This window comes from Alnus glutinosa, chromosome 5 (assembly GCF_958979055.1).
Source record: "Alnus glutinosa chromosome 5, dhAlnGlut1.1, whole genome shotgun sequence".
Taxonomy (NCBI): Eukaryota; Viridiplantae; Streptophyta; class Magnoliopsida; order Fagales; family Betulaceae; genus Alnus; species Alnus glutinosa.
Window position 1 is genome coordinate 26,717,237 of NC_084890.1, and position 16,977 is coordinate 26,734,213.

The 16,977-nt window shown below is 39.7% G+C and overlaps 2 protein-coding genes across 2 annotated transcripts; one reads left to right on the forward strand and one right to left on the reverse strand.

Annotated features, from left to right (window-relative positions):
* Positions 1 to 1,131: 1,131 nt before the first annotated feature.
* LOC133869180 (G-type lectin S-receptor-like serine/threonine-protein kinase SD1-13) lies at positions 1,132 to 5,447 on the reverse strand. Its single transcript, XM_062306136.1, has 7 exons — positions 4,247 to 5,447; positions 3,972 to 4,085; positions 3,728 to 3,894; positions 2,296 to 2,506; positions 1,939 to 2,176; positions 1,704 to 1,851; positions 1,132 to 1,443 (listed from the first exon to the last, which is right to left on the reverse strand). Exons 1-7 carry the CDS (start codon positions 5,445 to 5,447, stop codon positions 1,132 to 1,134), a joined length of 2,391 nt encoding a protein of 796 aa, XP_062162120.1.
* A 4,587-nt stretch (positions 5,448 to 10,034) lies between these two features.
* LOC133869181 (uncharacterized) lies at positions 10,035 to 11,123 on the forward strand. Its single transcript, XM_062306137.1, has one exon. It carries the CDS (start codon positions 10,035 to 10,037, stop codon positions 11,121 to 11,123), a length of 1,089 nt encoding a protein of 362 aa, XP_062162121.1.
* Positions 11,124 to 16,977: the final 5,854 nt, after the last annotated feature.

Here is a 16,977-nt window from a genome sequence, read left to right on the forward strand (position 1 = left end):
TCTCACTGTTTGCCTCTTTGCATGGTAACAACGTTAGTTTTTGGGTTAAAAACTCTTGGGAAGAATTTTGTCCATCCCAAAAAAAAGTACCGTACATATGCGGTAGTTTACATAGAAGCCAATTTAGCCAAATCCAAAGATAAACAAAGGGTACACACTTTCTTGGATTAGGGAGACATTGATATTTTGTTGAAAGAAAAAAAAAATGTATAGAGGGTTCAAAGTTGTGTGACCAATGGATACCGTCCCTATAAATACTTTTTTTTTTTTTTAAGAAAATATAATATAAAACTGAAAAACATTCATGACAATTTTAATCAATTTTAAAATCATTTTGTGTTTACTACCTCTTAAGAAAATTTGAGATGGAATTGCCTAAAGGCTTCTTTTGTCGCAGTACTTACCTTCTTCCCCCCTGCTAATTTTTAATCCCTTTCGTTTGGCATTCCATTTCTCACTTTAATCCTGTAATTTTGGTTGTAAAGTTAAAACTTGAGAATGAAGATAAATGTGTATTCGGTCAAATTGGACTATATAAGTGATTGCAATGAACCTTAATTGTGATTAGTCATTTTGGATATGATGTCATTAGTTCGTCCCACATAACTACACTTTTTCTACAAACTATTCACAAAATTTTCTTGAATATCATTGCAAGTGTACTAGAATAATCACAATACATTTATTAAAACAGATTTGTTACTCTTAATGCAAAATTGACTTGTCACTGGGGACGGAATGAAGATTTGTCATCAGGAGGCCAAACCATAAATGAGGGGTAAAACCTAATTTTGATAGAGTAATGCTAAGCTTCATACGCCTATTTATCACATCAATTTTGTATCGGCTGACGTGACGTGTTTTAAGTGACTTTACATATTAGCCACTTGAAAAAGAAAAAAAGCCAAGTTTTCCTAGCCCCCTCGTTTCGTCCATGCTTGTCAAGGCGTAAAAGATGTATAAGAAACATGTCATGATACATATAAAAAACTATAATTCCATATTATATGGCTAAAGATCCAAAGATTCAATAGACAATTGAATAATGTTATAGACCATAGGCAAAAAGATTGAATGCGTTCCAACAATTTACTCGGAAAATATGAACACTTATTGCTAAACTTGCAAATGTTACCGGCCTTCCATAATTGAAATTGTTGCACTACTCGCAGAACAAATTTCTATCTTGCTGCATTTAGCTGGGTTTGCCTTCGACGTATTTCTCATGTTCAAGAAAGCAGGTTCCTTGGGATAAGGTAGAACTCCACTTTCATTGTTAAGCATGGCGACAATGTCAGACATGGTAGGTCTATCCTCTGCACTTTCTTGAAGGCAAAGGAGAGCTATGTTAACATATCTCAATACCATCTGAATAGAGGATATGTCATCAAGTAGTGGATCCACCAAGTCTGATCCCCTATCACTTGTCCATAATTCCCATGCCTTAAAATCCCAAAAAAAGAAAAAGGAAAATTGGAGGACGTTAGAATGATAGTTAATGATTAAATACATAATTTTCTACTAGTTTAAGTTTTTGAGACTAGTAGTTGTTTTATACTCTTCTTAGTGTACTAAAATTTCAAAAATAGATGACTAATTTTGTTTTAATAACAATGAATGCACATTTGTTCAACTACTCATAGCTACGAATCAAAGTAAGTGTTTTCAATTTCTACAACAAAAGATGCAAATAAGATACTCACATATCCAATAAGATGGAAACAATCAGTTTGATAAAAACCAGTATTCCTTCTGCCACTCATAATCTCTAACAATAAGACGCCAAAACTAAAGACATCGGATTTGATTGAAAAGAGGCCTTCCAAAGCATATTCAGGGGACATATAACCACTGTGCATATCATCAAGTTAAAAATATTAGTAATTGCATGTTTTATGTTGATTTTTATAATTAAGAAACTCCCTTTATATTACTTACTAAGTGCCAACAATCCTATTTGTATTTGCTTGTGACTCATTTTCTCCAAATATTCTTGCCATTCCGAAATCCGAAATCTTGGGATTCATATCGATGTCCAACAAGATGTTGCTAGGCTTCAAGTCCCTATGAATAATCCTTAACCTGGAATACTGATGGAGATAAAGAAGCCCTTGAGCAATTCCTTCAATGACTCTAACACGAGTCCTCCAACCTAATATCTTGCGCTTTTCACCATCTGCTTTACATTTATGAGTAGATTGACAATTAGCAAGTCACATGCAAAGGACTATAAAAATCAAACATAACAAAAAGAAGAATTATATATATATATATATGATGTGAGATATTACAAACCAAAAAGGAAGAAATCCAAGCTCTTATTGGGCATATACTCATAAACTAGTATCTTTTCATCTCGTTCAATGCAGCAGCCCAAAAGTCTAACAAGATTCTTGTGTTGGAGCTTGACTATGAGCATTGATTCATTTTTTAGCTCCTCGAAACCTTGCCTAGATCTTTTTGAAAGCCTTTTTATAGCTACCTCGTCCCCTTGGAGTAATATTCCCTGAAATTTTTTGTTGTAAAAAATACAGGAAAAAAAAAATAGTAAGATACATTAATAAGAAATCCATTATCAAGAATCAAATACAAAGCATTTTGTCGTTGTAGAATCGATCTCTGGTCCTTAATTGAGCCAAGATTAGAGACCGACATTCCGGATTTAGACATAAAAAAAATCAATGCATTGACACCTTAGGAGTTTTTAGTGAGATCATAATGTATCATATTAGGACATCACCCAACCTAAAAGCTTAATCATATCTATTTGGACACAACTATGCTATATTAACCACTCAAACTTGTGATATCTTTCGAAAGTGGGTCTCAATCTTTTTATACTCACACTTGTATACTCAACATTAACTATCAACTGATTGACAAACATATATTAAGTATCCAATTACATATAATGTTCCGTTTGTTTCGGCGTAAAATCTTTTCTAGAAAATATTTTCAGCATTTTTGAGTGTTTGGTGGAGGTGAAAATAATGGTCAACGAAAATTATTTTCAGTTTAACCGTAAAAGCCTCATTAATTTTTCGAAAAAGATTTACGGTTTTGAAAATCGTAAATCGTTTTCTGGATTTAATCTTTTCATTTTTGCACGCATGTTTGTGGGAATCCGCCTCCACCAGGCATTGGAGTTTGTTGGTAGTCCGACTCTACCGCTAAAGATCCCCAACTTTTGGTATCCGATTACCGGAGTTTGGCGGCACATCGCCGGAATCTGGCAACCACCGCTGGAATCCGGCCAGTGCCGCTAGATTCCAGCAAGACAGTCGGAATCTGGCCGGTGCCACATGTGCCGAATTCGATGGACCAAAGCCGAAATTTGGACATTTTTGCTAGAATCCGGTGACATCGTCGGATTCCGGTTGACCAATACGGTCGGATTCCTGCCAAACTAGGCCAAATTCCGGTGAAACTGGCAGGAATCTGGTTCCCCGGAATTCGGCAACAGTGGCTGGACGTTGCCGGATTCTGTTTTACGCCGTTGGTGATTTTTTCGTACGAGGCAAATGCCATAAAATATTTTACGTAGAAACAAACGGAGCATAAGACTAACACATACCAAGCAAAATTTTATCACAATAAAACTTTATCTGAGTTGGTATACTAAGTGGCTTCACAGCATACACATCAACAAAAGTGGGACGTGCCCTTTTGTGCTTGTTAACTTGCATTTTATATTCAAAGCATTGCGTTTAGGGACAATGAGCCATACCTTGTAAACGGGTCCAAAACCACCCTCTCCGAGCTTATTTACCGATGAGAAATTATCAGTTGCAGCAGAAACACTTGCAAAACTGAATAAGGGCATTTGGACTTCTCCATGATCCAAATTATTAGCCTTTAGGGTCATGCCCAAATCTAACGGTAACAAATCCTCCCCTGAATGGTGATCAACACATGTTTAAGGATATAAATTTAGATTGCTAAAATAACGTTGTGAACCATTCTTTACTCACCCTTCCTTCTCGGCTTTCTCCTCACATAATAAACACAAAGGCCCAATGTAACAACCACTGCGATAGAGGCAGTCGGAAAGACAATTTTCCATATCAAATTCTTAAATCCTGTATCTGCAAAAGGAAATCAGATAAATAAATAATATAGACATTGATATACAGGTTGGCAATGCCTAGAGGTAACTCTTCAAAAATATTTCAGTCACAGAACTTGTTAATTATAGGAAAAAAACATCAGAACAGCAATAATAGTCACCAAAATAACTAATAAAAACCTTTGGAAATCAAGTCCGCAAGAGCAACTTTCAGATAGAAGTCTTGTTTATCTGAATTATCTTCTGAGAATTGTTTCAAATTTAACAAAGGACCTTCCCATACCAGGCAGCGATGCTCTCGATCATAAGCATAACCGGTACAACTGCAGTTTTTCAAGCAAACTGATTCGCACTCTGAAACATTGCCAGCGTACGGCAACGGCTGGGGATTACTGGGCAAAAAAACTTCAGACATTTTAAGAAACCCAGTTTTCTGAACAACATCGCTGCACGGAAAATCTGTTTTTCTCTTACATCCTTGAGTAGTATTGGGTTTGATTGGTTTGAATGCTGTCAAACAGTCGCATGGCTCAGCGGCTGTCTCACTGCATATGCTGAATTCACCGCAGAAAGCATAAGCCCCACACCTTACTGATCCGGACAAATTTAAAGTAGAATATGGCAAATTGTTTGACAATATTATTGTCTGCAGTCGAAGCTCCCCGTCTACACTCAACGACACTCTTCTAAATTCAGAAGGATAATTATTACTAGTAGTGTAAGAAATGTTGTCCCCATTAATGTGTAACATTTCAGCTAGCTGACCAATGAGTGGAGTAGTCCAGTATGGTTCAGACCCATTCATTAAGATTAGTTCTTTCCGAGAACCCAGATGCAGAGAGAAAAGACCAGGAGCAGGGTCTTCATTGCTTTTCCATGATGTTAATGACCATCCTGTCTTATCATCTTTAATCATCATTTCGGGCAAAAGAGAATCAGTAGGATAGTCAAAGCTTTGCCACAAATCACCTGAGGCCGTGTTAGTCAGTATAAGATTACCTGTATCTAATAGCCTGGCATAGGTATTGTTGCCACCTGAAGAGACGTTAGTGATCAGATGGTACTGCAACAATCTGCCATCGGATATTGCAAGATTTCCATCCGCGTTGATGGTAAGAACGGCAGTGGAGTTTGGGAATGGGTGCTCCCTGTTTGCAACCCAAACTACGTTGCGGTCAGGAGCATTATAGAACCATATTCCCACGTGATACTTTGACGAGTTTTCTTGAGAAAAGAAACCAAGTATGTACTTTCCGTTGGCAGATTGAATGGAGTCCGACGTGGACAGTAAATGTCCTGGTCGTATAGTATCATTGAGGGTAGCATTGGTGAACTGCAAACCAAGGCAGAACAAAAACAGAAGGGAAATTCTACTGCTCATACTTGTATCAGGCAGCACAGACTGCTCAATTTGCACAAGTATGGTAAGTGTTCTTTTTGGGTTTATAGAGTTCGACGAGGCTGCAATTTCTCATGAGCTTTTCTATGAAAAATGTTAGCCTTTCACTTTCTAGCTCGTTTGATTTTCCACACGTCAAAGGGACAAAAAGTAAAACCCGTGTTGTCTCCGCTCTCCAGACTGTTAGAGCATTCCTAGTCAACAGATTTACGCTTACATTTCATGCATCGGTCTTTTCTTGGATCATTACTGTTAAACTTCTATTTTCCATGTTGTCAGATTTCCGACATGAATAATTAATATCAAGACTTATTGTGCGGGGTCCAACTGTCTTGACTCTTGATTGTTCTTCGAATTGGGTTTTTGAAGTTGCAGCGGAGTTTCACTCTTTTTCCGACTTGGAATAGAATGCAGACTGCCGCTCGTTTTGCTGGTAGAATGACTATTTTATTAAGAACGAAATTAAAAACTTAATTAGTTCCGTCTGAATTTGTGATTTTAAAATATGTGATTTGAAAAAATAGTTTTTAAAAATTGAGTTCAACGTTTGGCAAAATCACAATTTCGCCTTTAAAATTGCGGGTTGGCCTTTTAAAATTTTACGTTTTCAAAAAAACACCCCATTGCCTGCGATTTGAAAAAGCAATTTTCTACGTTTTCAAATCTTAATTTTTTAAAAACGTAATTCTCAAACAATTCATTTTCTGCGATATAGTTTAAAATCACACTTTCTATCTACAAAATCGCAATCTCAAACACACCCTTAATATATTTTTTTTTGTTATAGTACAAAAGTGATAACAAAAGAGTCGCAATCTCATCTCTACCAGTAGCATCGTCTTGCTCAACGGACAAGTTCTGCAATGGACTTTTCCTTCGTCTTCTATTCTTAGGCCCGGTTTGGTTCGCGGAATAGACCCCTGAAATGGACTGGCTATTCTTATGGAATAGTCATTCTTTTGTTTGGTAGGGGTCTATTCCTTGGGATAGTTATTCCCATTGGAATACCTATTCCTCTAAAAAATGAGAGGAATAGCTATTCCTTGGAGTAAAGGCAATATTTAAAAAAAAAAACAATTTCCAATATTTTTCGAAAAAAACCAATTATTTGATATATATATATATATATAACAAAAATAAAAAATGAAATAAAATTAAATAAGCCAAACCCTTCATTGGTTGGCTGGCCAGCCCATATACGGAGTCAGGGGTGGTGCGACCACCCCCGGTGCTTTTGGAATTGGCCGCCCCAGATTGACGCGTATTTTGGGGTTCAAGGGTGGCCGCTGCCACCCCCGGAGACCACTCCGGGGGTGGTTGCGACCACCCATGGGTTTTCTTTCTTTCTTTCTTTCTTTCTTTCTTTCTTTTTTTTTTTTTTTTTTTTTTTTTTTTTTTTTTTTAAATGTGGGGTTTTTTTAGTAATTTTGATTGGATTCCAATTAAAATATATGAGTTCTTACCAACCTAAAGAGTAGGAATAGCCATTCTATTCCGACACCTTCTATTCTTGGGAATAGCTATTCCTTTTCCTAATAGAATAGTCATTCCGCAAATCAAACGAGGCCTTAGTATTTTATTTTGTTTTTTAACATCCCAAAATAGGGAAAAATCAAATTTGGATTTTAGATTTTCATTTTATTTTAATATAGTCATTAGTCACTATATTTTCAATTTCGTCAATTTCGTCTTTAAGCTTTTTTATGATTTCAAATGGGTGGTGTTATCAACCTATCGTCTAATTAATTAACGATATGACACATTAAATCAATCAATTAATACCATATGAGTCTCATTTGACACGTCATATATATGCTAAGTGTACGTGATGACATGGTTATTATAAAACGAGTAATGATTCTTGCACAATTCTTACACCATTTTTGCACAACTCTAACTACTTTCTTTTTATGATCAACCATTAAATTTGTCTTCCTATATGTGGGCCCTAAATATTCAATGATTGATCTTAAATAAAAAGTTGTTAAAGTTGTGTAAGAATTGTGCAAGAGTTGTACAAGAAACATTACTCTTATAACACATATTTTTAAGGGAGCGTTAGAAAAACACCCGGTGTGCACTTGGTTTTTTTTTACATTTTCCTATTTTTAAAGTTTTATCTAAGCTATATTTGTAATTTGAAGTAATAGTGTCACGTGACACGTACAATTGGCAGATGACAAATCAAATCAGAGCTATGTGACCTTACTTGGTTGATCTGATGTGGCATATTGTTAATTAATTGGACAATAAGTTTACGAAGAGACTTATTTGAAATTAGAGAAAACTTAAAAACCTAATTGTGGAAATTTAAAACTTATACATGATTAAATTGAAATTACATGAAAACCTAAGAATAAATCCCCCCCCCCCCCCCCCAAAAAAAAAAAGAAAATCCAGTTTAAAAAATCAATATGATTTATTTTGAAAAGCCTACATGTTGTTATTTATTTTACTTGAGTTTAAATCAAGAAGGATAGTTTTGAAAGCTTATATCTTGTTGATTTAAAATACAATGCATTGAATGACGTTTCCTTAAAAATTATAATTTTCTAAAAATGTCAAATAATATTATAATATGAGAACGAGGGAGTGATGTAGGACAATCCGAGCACGACCCCGCATCATCTAGCTCTGTCATCCCGAGCCATACGGCCCGGAAATCCCGAGTCACATAGCTGGCTGATTCTCCGACCTACTCGATTGATTTTATGGCTTCTTCAGTTATTTTCCTTTTCCGTCTAGATTTGATTTTAGTCTTATATTTTTCCTAAAGTGGGTTTTCTTTGTCACCAAGTATTTCCATTAATTTGGGAATATCTGGTACCGCCCATTATTTCCTTATTATGTTTATTTCCAACCTTAAAGGATTTTATTTCCTTTTGTAACCGTTAGGGTTTTGCTATAAGTATAAGATGTTTGTAATAGAATCGACAGTTTATTAATTAATAAGAATTCAGTTTTTCCCTTCAATGTGTTTGTTGAAATTTTGTGCTTTGAGAACACAGCTTCTTGATCACGTTTATCGCCTCTGCTATGTCAATTGGTATCAGAGCCTTGACTAACTTGGTCTAATGGCAAGAGACAGAAATGCAGGCAACCACTCCGACGACGAAGAGTGGGGAGTGCAGGCCTTTCGGGCAGCAGTCCGTGCTCATGACCAGCGGTTTGATGGTATGGAACGCTTACTGCGGGAGATGCAACAAACTATTGCTGGGGTTGGGTTTGATTGCAACAGGAACCATGATCACAACCGGAATCGCAACCATGAAGAGGCTCGTGGCCATCTCGGGGGAGAACATTGTGACGTCCCACATCGCCTGGGAATGAGGATGTGCTTATATGTATAAATGCATCATTTATGACATAACGCGTTTTAAAGCCGTAATGGTGATGAACTTATCAGAATTTCGTAGTTAAGCGTGCTTCTGCGAGAGTAATCCCAGGATGGGTGACCTCCTGGGAAGTCTGGTTTGGGGAGCCAAAAGCGGACAATATTGTGTCATTGGGGGTGGGTCGTTACAAACATGGTCCTGGACCTCGACGAAGACACCAAGCCTTCGAAGAGACATCGAGTGACGAAGACGACCACTTCAAGGAGGAAGTTGGTGGCAGAAGGACACTGGGGAATCCCCATAGCTTTCGGGTCAAGGTCGACCTTCTATGTTTTAATGGCCATCTCCACGTCGAGAATTTCCTTGATTGGATTCTCGAAGTAGAGAACTTTTTTGAATATATGCAGACTCTGGAGGCGCAGTAGGTGAAGTTGGTAGTGTACAAATTGCGTTGGGAAGCCTTAACCTGGTGGGAGCAGACGCAGAGTTACCGGATGAGGCATGGTAAACAACCGGTGCATACATGGCTGAAGATGAAGAAGTTAATGAAAGCTTGGTTCCTACCATCGGAATACGAGTAAATTCCGTACCAACAATATCAGAATTACCGACAAGGATCTTGGTCTGTTACCGATTATACGAAGGAATTCTATCGCCTGGACTCTTAGAATAATCTCTTGGAGACAGAAGGACAGGGCTCGGTATGTCGGTGGGTTGTGACTAACTATTCAAGACCAAGTCTCATTACATTTTGTATGGACTTTATTCGAAGCGGTCAACCTGGCTATGAAGATTGAAATGTAGATGGCATGTCAACCCGCGCGGTCACAATCTTTCAAGCAAGCCAAGAAGAAAATTGAGTCCCCAGTGTTGTCGAGCCAACAGCAGATCCCACCATCCTGAAGGTTCCAAGGCGAGAGCAGCGGTACTCAAGCCACTACAGGAGTGAACGTCCCACCTCGAGAAAAAAACCTTAGCAACAGCAACCCGTATTCCTGACTGATGCTTTGGAAGTGTTTTCGTTGTGGCCAGCTCGGTCATCGATCCAATGAGTGCCCGAATCGGTGCAAAGTGAATATGGTGGAGTCAGTATGAGAAGATGGGACCCCACATGAAGAATCTAGGGAGATTGAAGAGGAGGATCTCAGAGAGTACACGGGTTTAGAATTCACAGAAAGTGATGACGGAGAATTTGTCAATTGCATTGTCCAAAGGGTCTTGCTAGCACCCAAGAATGAAGACAAAACGCAACGGCACAACATCTTCAAGACCTGTTGCACCGTCAACCAGAAAAGTGTGCAACTTGATAATTGACAGTGGCAGCTGCAAGAACATCGTTTCCAAGTCCTTGGTCGCCACTTTGCAGTTGAAGACTGAGAAGCACCCAAACCCCTACAAGATCAGTTGGATCGAAAAGGGAGCCGAAACTAAGGTATCCGATACCTATCGCATTCTCTTTTCAATTGGTCAATCTTATCGGGATGAAGTTATCTGTGATGTGGTTGAGATGGAAGCTTGTCACGTTTTGTTGGAAAGGCCATGGCAATACGACATGGATGCCACATATAAGGGTCGGGACAATACGTACCTATTCTGGTGGCACAGGAAGAAGATCATACTAGTACCGAAAGGGACTAACAACCCACTTCAAAAAAATACTGCAATAGGAGGAATGTCTTTTCTAACGCTTGGGGAAGGACAATTTATGGAGGAAATGAAGGCAACCGGGGCATTCTTAACACTGGTGGTCAAAGGTCAGTTGTCGGTGCCCAACATAGTCATCCTGAGGGTAGTACGACCATTGTTGGAAGATTTCAGATACCTCGCACCAGTTGAGTTACCAACCGAGTTGCCACCCATGCGAGATATTCAGTACCACATCAATTTAGTGTCGGGCGCAAGCCTCCGCAAGCCGCCCCATTATCGTAAAAGTCTCAAGGAGCATAAGATTTTGCAATATCAAGTAGAAGATCTTGTCTGTAAAGGTTTACTCAAGGAATGCATGAGTCCTTGTGTAGTACCAGCCTTACTCATACTGAAAAAGGATGGAAGCTGGAGGATGTGTGTTGACAGCCGAGCCATCAACAATATCACAATGAAGTATCGATTCCCCATTCCATTGTTGAACAGCATGCTGGACCTTTTGGCCGGGGCAAAGGTCTTTTCTAAACTTGACCTTCGTAGCAGCTATCACCAAATTCGGATCCGACAGGGAGATGAATGGAAGACATCTTTCAAAACAAAGGAGGGTTTGTACGAATGGCTAGTGATGTTGTTCGGATTATCCAACACTCTGAGGACCTTCATGCGTGTGATGAATTAGGTTTTGAAACTCTTTATCGATAAGTTTGTGGTGGTATATTTTGATGATATTTTGATTTACAGTCAAAGCACAAAAGAGCACATGAAGCAGTTGCGAGAAGTCTAATTGGTGTTGCGGGCCAACAAGTTGTATGTCAACCTTAAGAAGTGTACTTTTCTCACGAGCAAGCTGCTGTTCCTTGGATTTATTGTGGGTGCCGAGGGCATTCACAGAAGGTCTGAGTCATTCTAGAGTGGCCAACCCCAACTACGGTCGAACACCTCCGTAGCTTCCACAAACTAGCAACCTTCTACCAACGGTTCATCAAGAATTTCAGTAGCATTGTGGCTCCAATCACCAAGTGCATGAAGAAAGGACAGTTCCGATGGGGGGATGAACAAGAGACTAGCATTACAGTGATTAAGGAACGGCTATGCTCAGCACCTGTCTTGGCATTACCCGAATTTGATAAACTGTTTGAGGTGGATTGCAATGTCTCCATCATGGGAATCAGAGCTGTGTTGTCACAGGAAGGTCGGCCTATAGAGTTCTTCATTAAGAAACGAAATGAGGCTCGGCAAAAGTGGACTACTTATTGGTTAGAATTCTATGCCGTGATCCGGGCGTTGAAGCATTGGGAGCATTATTTAATCAATCAGGAGTTTGTTTTATATAGCGACCATCAAGCCTTGAAGTTCGTCAATACTCAAAGTACCTTGAACTGTATGTATGCTCGGTGGATAGCTTTCATGCAAAAGTTTTCTTTTGTAATCAAGCACAAGTCGGTCGGGACAGCAGAACAAAGTGGCTGATGCGTTGAGCCAAAGAGCAGCTTTACTCGTGACGTTATTGTCTGAGATCATCAGTTTTGAGCACCTACGGGCTCTATATTCCGAGGATGAGGATTTTAAAGAAGTCTGGGAGAAGTACATGTCTAAAGATTCGGCAGTCAACTTTCACATTCAAGATTGTTATTTGTTCCGAGGGAACCAACTTTTTATTCCCCGAACCTTTCTATATTAACAAATATTGCGGGAACTACATTGGGAGGACTCGGTGGTCATATAGGCCGGGATAAGACTATTTCCCTGGTTATGGAGCAGTACTATTGGCCACAAATCAAGCGTGATGTCAGCAAGTTCATGCAGAAGTGTTTTGTGTGCCAAATCGAGAAAGGCCACTCACAAAATACCGGGCTATACACTCCACTTCCAGTTCCAGACAGTATCTGGGAAGACCTGAGTATGGATTTCGTACTCGGACTCCCGAGGACCCAACGAGGTATGGATTCAATTTTGTTAGTTTGTAATTGGCTACATTCTATTGGACAAAATCACTTCTATGTAATGATGCTTCTATATAGGGATTCAGCTATTTAGAATTCTTCTAAAAGATTCTGCACAATCTACAAGTCATTGAAATCGGATCCATTGTAGCCGTTCGGACGACATGATATACCGTCCGGATGCTCATCTGTCCAAGCATCATCCGTCCGGACGACGAGAACTTTCCGTCTGGATGTCCCTCTATGTCCAGAAGCTTCAAACTGTTCTAGCTTGCATTCGTCCAGACGTTTCAGCAGCACGTCCGGACGCCACTCAGTGTTCGATCAACTATGGGATTTCTTTCCAAAACACAGATATAGGAAGATTGTTGCAACCGTCCAGAAGATGTGGATTCCCGTTCGGACGCGCTCATCCATAAGGCAAGTCGCGCATTCAAAATTTAGACGTCCGGACACCAGCCTTCACGGTCCAGACGTGCAAGCTACATATATGAAAATTGCGTGCATCAGATCAACCGTCAAGATGACAGATCCTATGGTTCGGACGCGTGAAGCCTTTATATGGAAATTGCATGCAGCAGAGGTGCGACCGTTCGGACGATAGGGCAACACCGTTCGGACGCGGTTCAAATCAGGAAAGAATTTCTGCGAATTTTGGAAAGCCGATCGCATTGTTGTCCGTCCCGACTTCTTATGACTATCGTCCGGACGACACCTAAGTATTTCAAGCAAGACGCTCGTTTGAACTTGCAACCTATAAATAGAGGTCCCTAGGCTTGGGAATCGTAAGAATTTGGTATTGACTTCCTTAGTGCTTAGAGAGTTATTGTATTGAGTTAGTCTCTTTTAAGCCGTTGTTGTTATGTGCTGTTGCTGAGCTGAATTGAAGTCTATCTTAGGGGTTGGCCCTAAGGTAAAGGATTCCATTGAAGACCCCTTCAGGTAGGAGACCTAGTTGGGAGGTATTTGTGTTGGGTTACACGTCAGAGTTCAAGGTACGACCACTACATAAGGGTATGTGAGTGCTACTGCTTCGTAACTAGTCTTGTCTTCTGAATAGTAGATATCTTGGGTTTGGCTACACCGGTGTGGTTTTTCTTTTAATTGAGTTTCCACTTCATCAACAAAATATCTGTCTCTTTAATTTTTGCATTATGATATTTTGTTGCACACTATTGCACACACTTGTTTAAATTAGAAGTCTTTTTAATTTTCAATTGGTATCAGAGCTTGGTACACTCTATATAGATTCAATTCTTGAGTGTTATCTTTCCTTTTGACTTATAATTTTTTTTTTCAACGTCTCAAAGTCTTAGCCTTTCAGGATTTTATTTCCTTTTGTAACCGTTAGGATTTTGCTATAAGTATGAGATGTTTGTAATAGAATCAACAATTTATTGATTAATAAGAATTCAATTTTTCCCATTGTTGGTGTGTAATTGGCTACATTCTATTAGACAAAATCACTTTTATGTAATGATGCTTTTATATAGGGATGTTGATTTTATCCAAAGTCTACACTTCTGTTATGTGCTTCAAGAAGACTCTGTGAAGATTTCAAGGTAGTTCAATTTGGTTCCCTTGCAACCGTCCGGACAACATGATATACCGTCCAGACGCTCAACTGTCCAAAAATCATTCGTCTGGACGATGAGAACTTTCCGTCTGGACCTTCCTCTGTGTCGAGAAGCTTTAAACTATTCCAGCTTGCATTTGTTCGGACATCTCAGCAGTACGTCCGGATGCCACTCAGTGTTCGATTAGCTATGGGATTTCTTTCCAAAACACAGATATGGGAAGACAGCTGCAACTGTTCGGACGATGTGGATTCCTGTCCGGACGCGCTCATCCATAAGGCAAGTCGTGCATTCAAAATCAAGACGTTCGGATGCCAGTCTTTATGGTCTGGATGTCTGAGCTTCATAAATGAAAATTGCGTGCATCAGATCAACCGTCCGGATGACAAATCCTATGGTCCGGACTCGTCTAACCTTGATATGGAAATTGCGTGCAATTATAGTGCGACCATTCGGACGACAGGGCAACACCGTCCGGACGCAGCTCAAATCAGGAAAGAATTTCTGCAAATTTTGGAAAGTCGACCGTACAGTTGTCTGTCCAGAGGCTCTATGTCTACCGTCCGGATGGCACCTAAGTATTTCTGCAAATTTTGCCAAGTGCTGTTGCTATGCTGAACTGAAGTCTATCTTAGGGGTTGGCCCTAGGGTAAAGGATTCCATTGAAGACCTCTTCAAGTAGGTGACTTGGTTGGGAGGCGTTCGTATTAGGTTACACGTCAGAGTTCAAGGTACGACCACTGCATAAGGGTATGTGAGTGCTACTGTTGTAACTAGCTTTGTATTCTGAATAGTGGATATCCTGGGTTTCGTTACCTTAGAGTGGTTTTTCTCTTAATTGAGTTTCCACTTCGTCAACAAACTATCTGTCTCTTTATTTTCCGCATTGTGATATTTTGTTGCACACTTTTGCACACACTTGTTAAAATTCTAAGATCTTTTCCTAAGCGTTTTAGAATCAAGGTAACAACAATTGAAGAAAGCAAAGACTTGGAAGAAATGAAGATTGAAGAGCTGGTGGGATCTCTTCAAACCTATGAGCTGTCCCTGCCCCTAGTCAAAAGTTGAAGACCATTGCCCTCAAAGCTTCCAAGACGAAGGTCGAAGTCTCATCTGAAGACGACTCTGAGGATGAAGAAAAAGCTGTGGCCATGCTGGCCAAAAATTTCGAAAGATTAATGCGAAATGAGCTATTCAAGAAGAAGTTTTCCAAAAGAATAAAGAAGGCCCCCAAAGAATCTGAACCTGAGGAAGCTGAGAAGAAAGATCCTAGAGGCCCAAGATGTTTTGAATGCTCAGGTTTTGGGCATTTATGAGCTGACTGTGGAAACCTCAAGCAGGGCAAAGGGAAGGCATACAATGTGACTCTTAGTGATGAGTCCGAAGGAAGCTCTTGAGCAAGAGAAATTTCTAGCCTTTGTGGCTCCACTTGTAGAAGAAGATTCTTACTACTCAGAGCATAGTGATGAAGATAGGGAAGAACTCAAGGAGGCTTATAAAACCCTCTATGTAGAGTTCGAGAAACTGAGGGAGGCTCGCAAGCAGCACATTCATGAGCTAAACAGTTTACAGATAAAGAAAAGTTTACTGTTGCTCAAGATACAGGGACTGGAGGAGAAGCTACTGGAGACACAACTGCAGTTGGAGAGGGTCACCGATGACAAGCTAACCCATATGTTGTCAATCCAGAAAAGCCCAACAGACAAGACTGGACTCGAGTATGTAGCTTCTTTCTCTGACATTCCTTCTACTTCTAGGACTGTCTTTGTTAAACCCACAGTCCCCGAGCCTCCACCCACTGTTGAGGATAAAGGGAAGGACAAAATCAATGGAGATGTTTCGGTCACTCAGAAGCTTCCTACCATCAAAAGATCTCCCATATGCCATCACTACGGGTTAAGTGGGCAAGTCCGACCCCAGTGCTCCCTCCTCAAGGCTCAGAGAGCAAAGATCAAGAAAGAAGTGCCCAAACAAGCAAATTATGGCACAAGACCTTTAGTCCAGTATCAGACTTCATGGCATCAGACTCCTTATCATGCTCCATGGAATCAGGCACCATGGTCTCTGGCTCCTAAATATCAAGCCCCTTGGCATCATGCACCACCGCACCAGGCTCCTCAGCATCAGTGGCCTCAGCAGTGATTTGTACCTGCCAATCATAGTGACAAATCCAAGATCAACAAATCCATGCACTTTAAAAAGCCGCAGAATGTGGAGGATGATCAATACTGCAGAGAGCCACCTATTTGGATGCAAAGTATGATGCAATGGATGGATTAGCAGATGAAATCTTGCCAACAACCATTCATAGGAAGGTAGGCTTGAGTCAGGAAGAAGGAAGACATTCACCCTATGAGGGGGAATGGACTCACCTAGTTGGTGAAGGTATTCATGCCTAGGATTTGGTTCTTAATCCTAAGGCATCAGGTTTGATTGCATGATCTTTTACTTGTTATATCTTGTGCTTGTTGTGCAATCTTGGAACCACTGCTATTTGCCCCTTTTTGTTGTTTCTCTTGAAAGAATATTGCAAGTACTATCTGGGGATGACAGAAAAAGCATGTCGGACGACTATTTTTCTGTATTGGCAACTTTGATCTTTCACAGGTTTGATCTTGCCCTGCATGCTTATGATGTTATTTCTATAAAGCAAATTTTTGTTTCTATTGAAAAAAAAAAAGAAAATTGGGGGAGAAAATGCATGGAATTTTATTTTTTTCTTTTCTAGGCATGTCAGATATAGCTTGTACTTTTTCCTGATACCTCAGTTTATTTTGCATTAATTGACTATGCTTAGATATGATTGAGAGTTTATGTCTATATCTCTGCCAAGTTTTTCCTGTGCATGTAAAAGCTGAATAGTTACTTTCCTCATGCGATGTAAATGTGCACTATCCAAGGCTCCCCTAAGGTACGTATTTTCCTCTCTAACTTTTTGCTTATGGAAATTCTACATAAAAGAGAGATTTTTGATAAAATAGTCAAATTGACCAACATGTTAGTTGAATCTAGA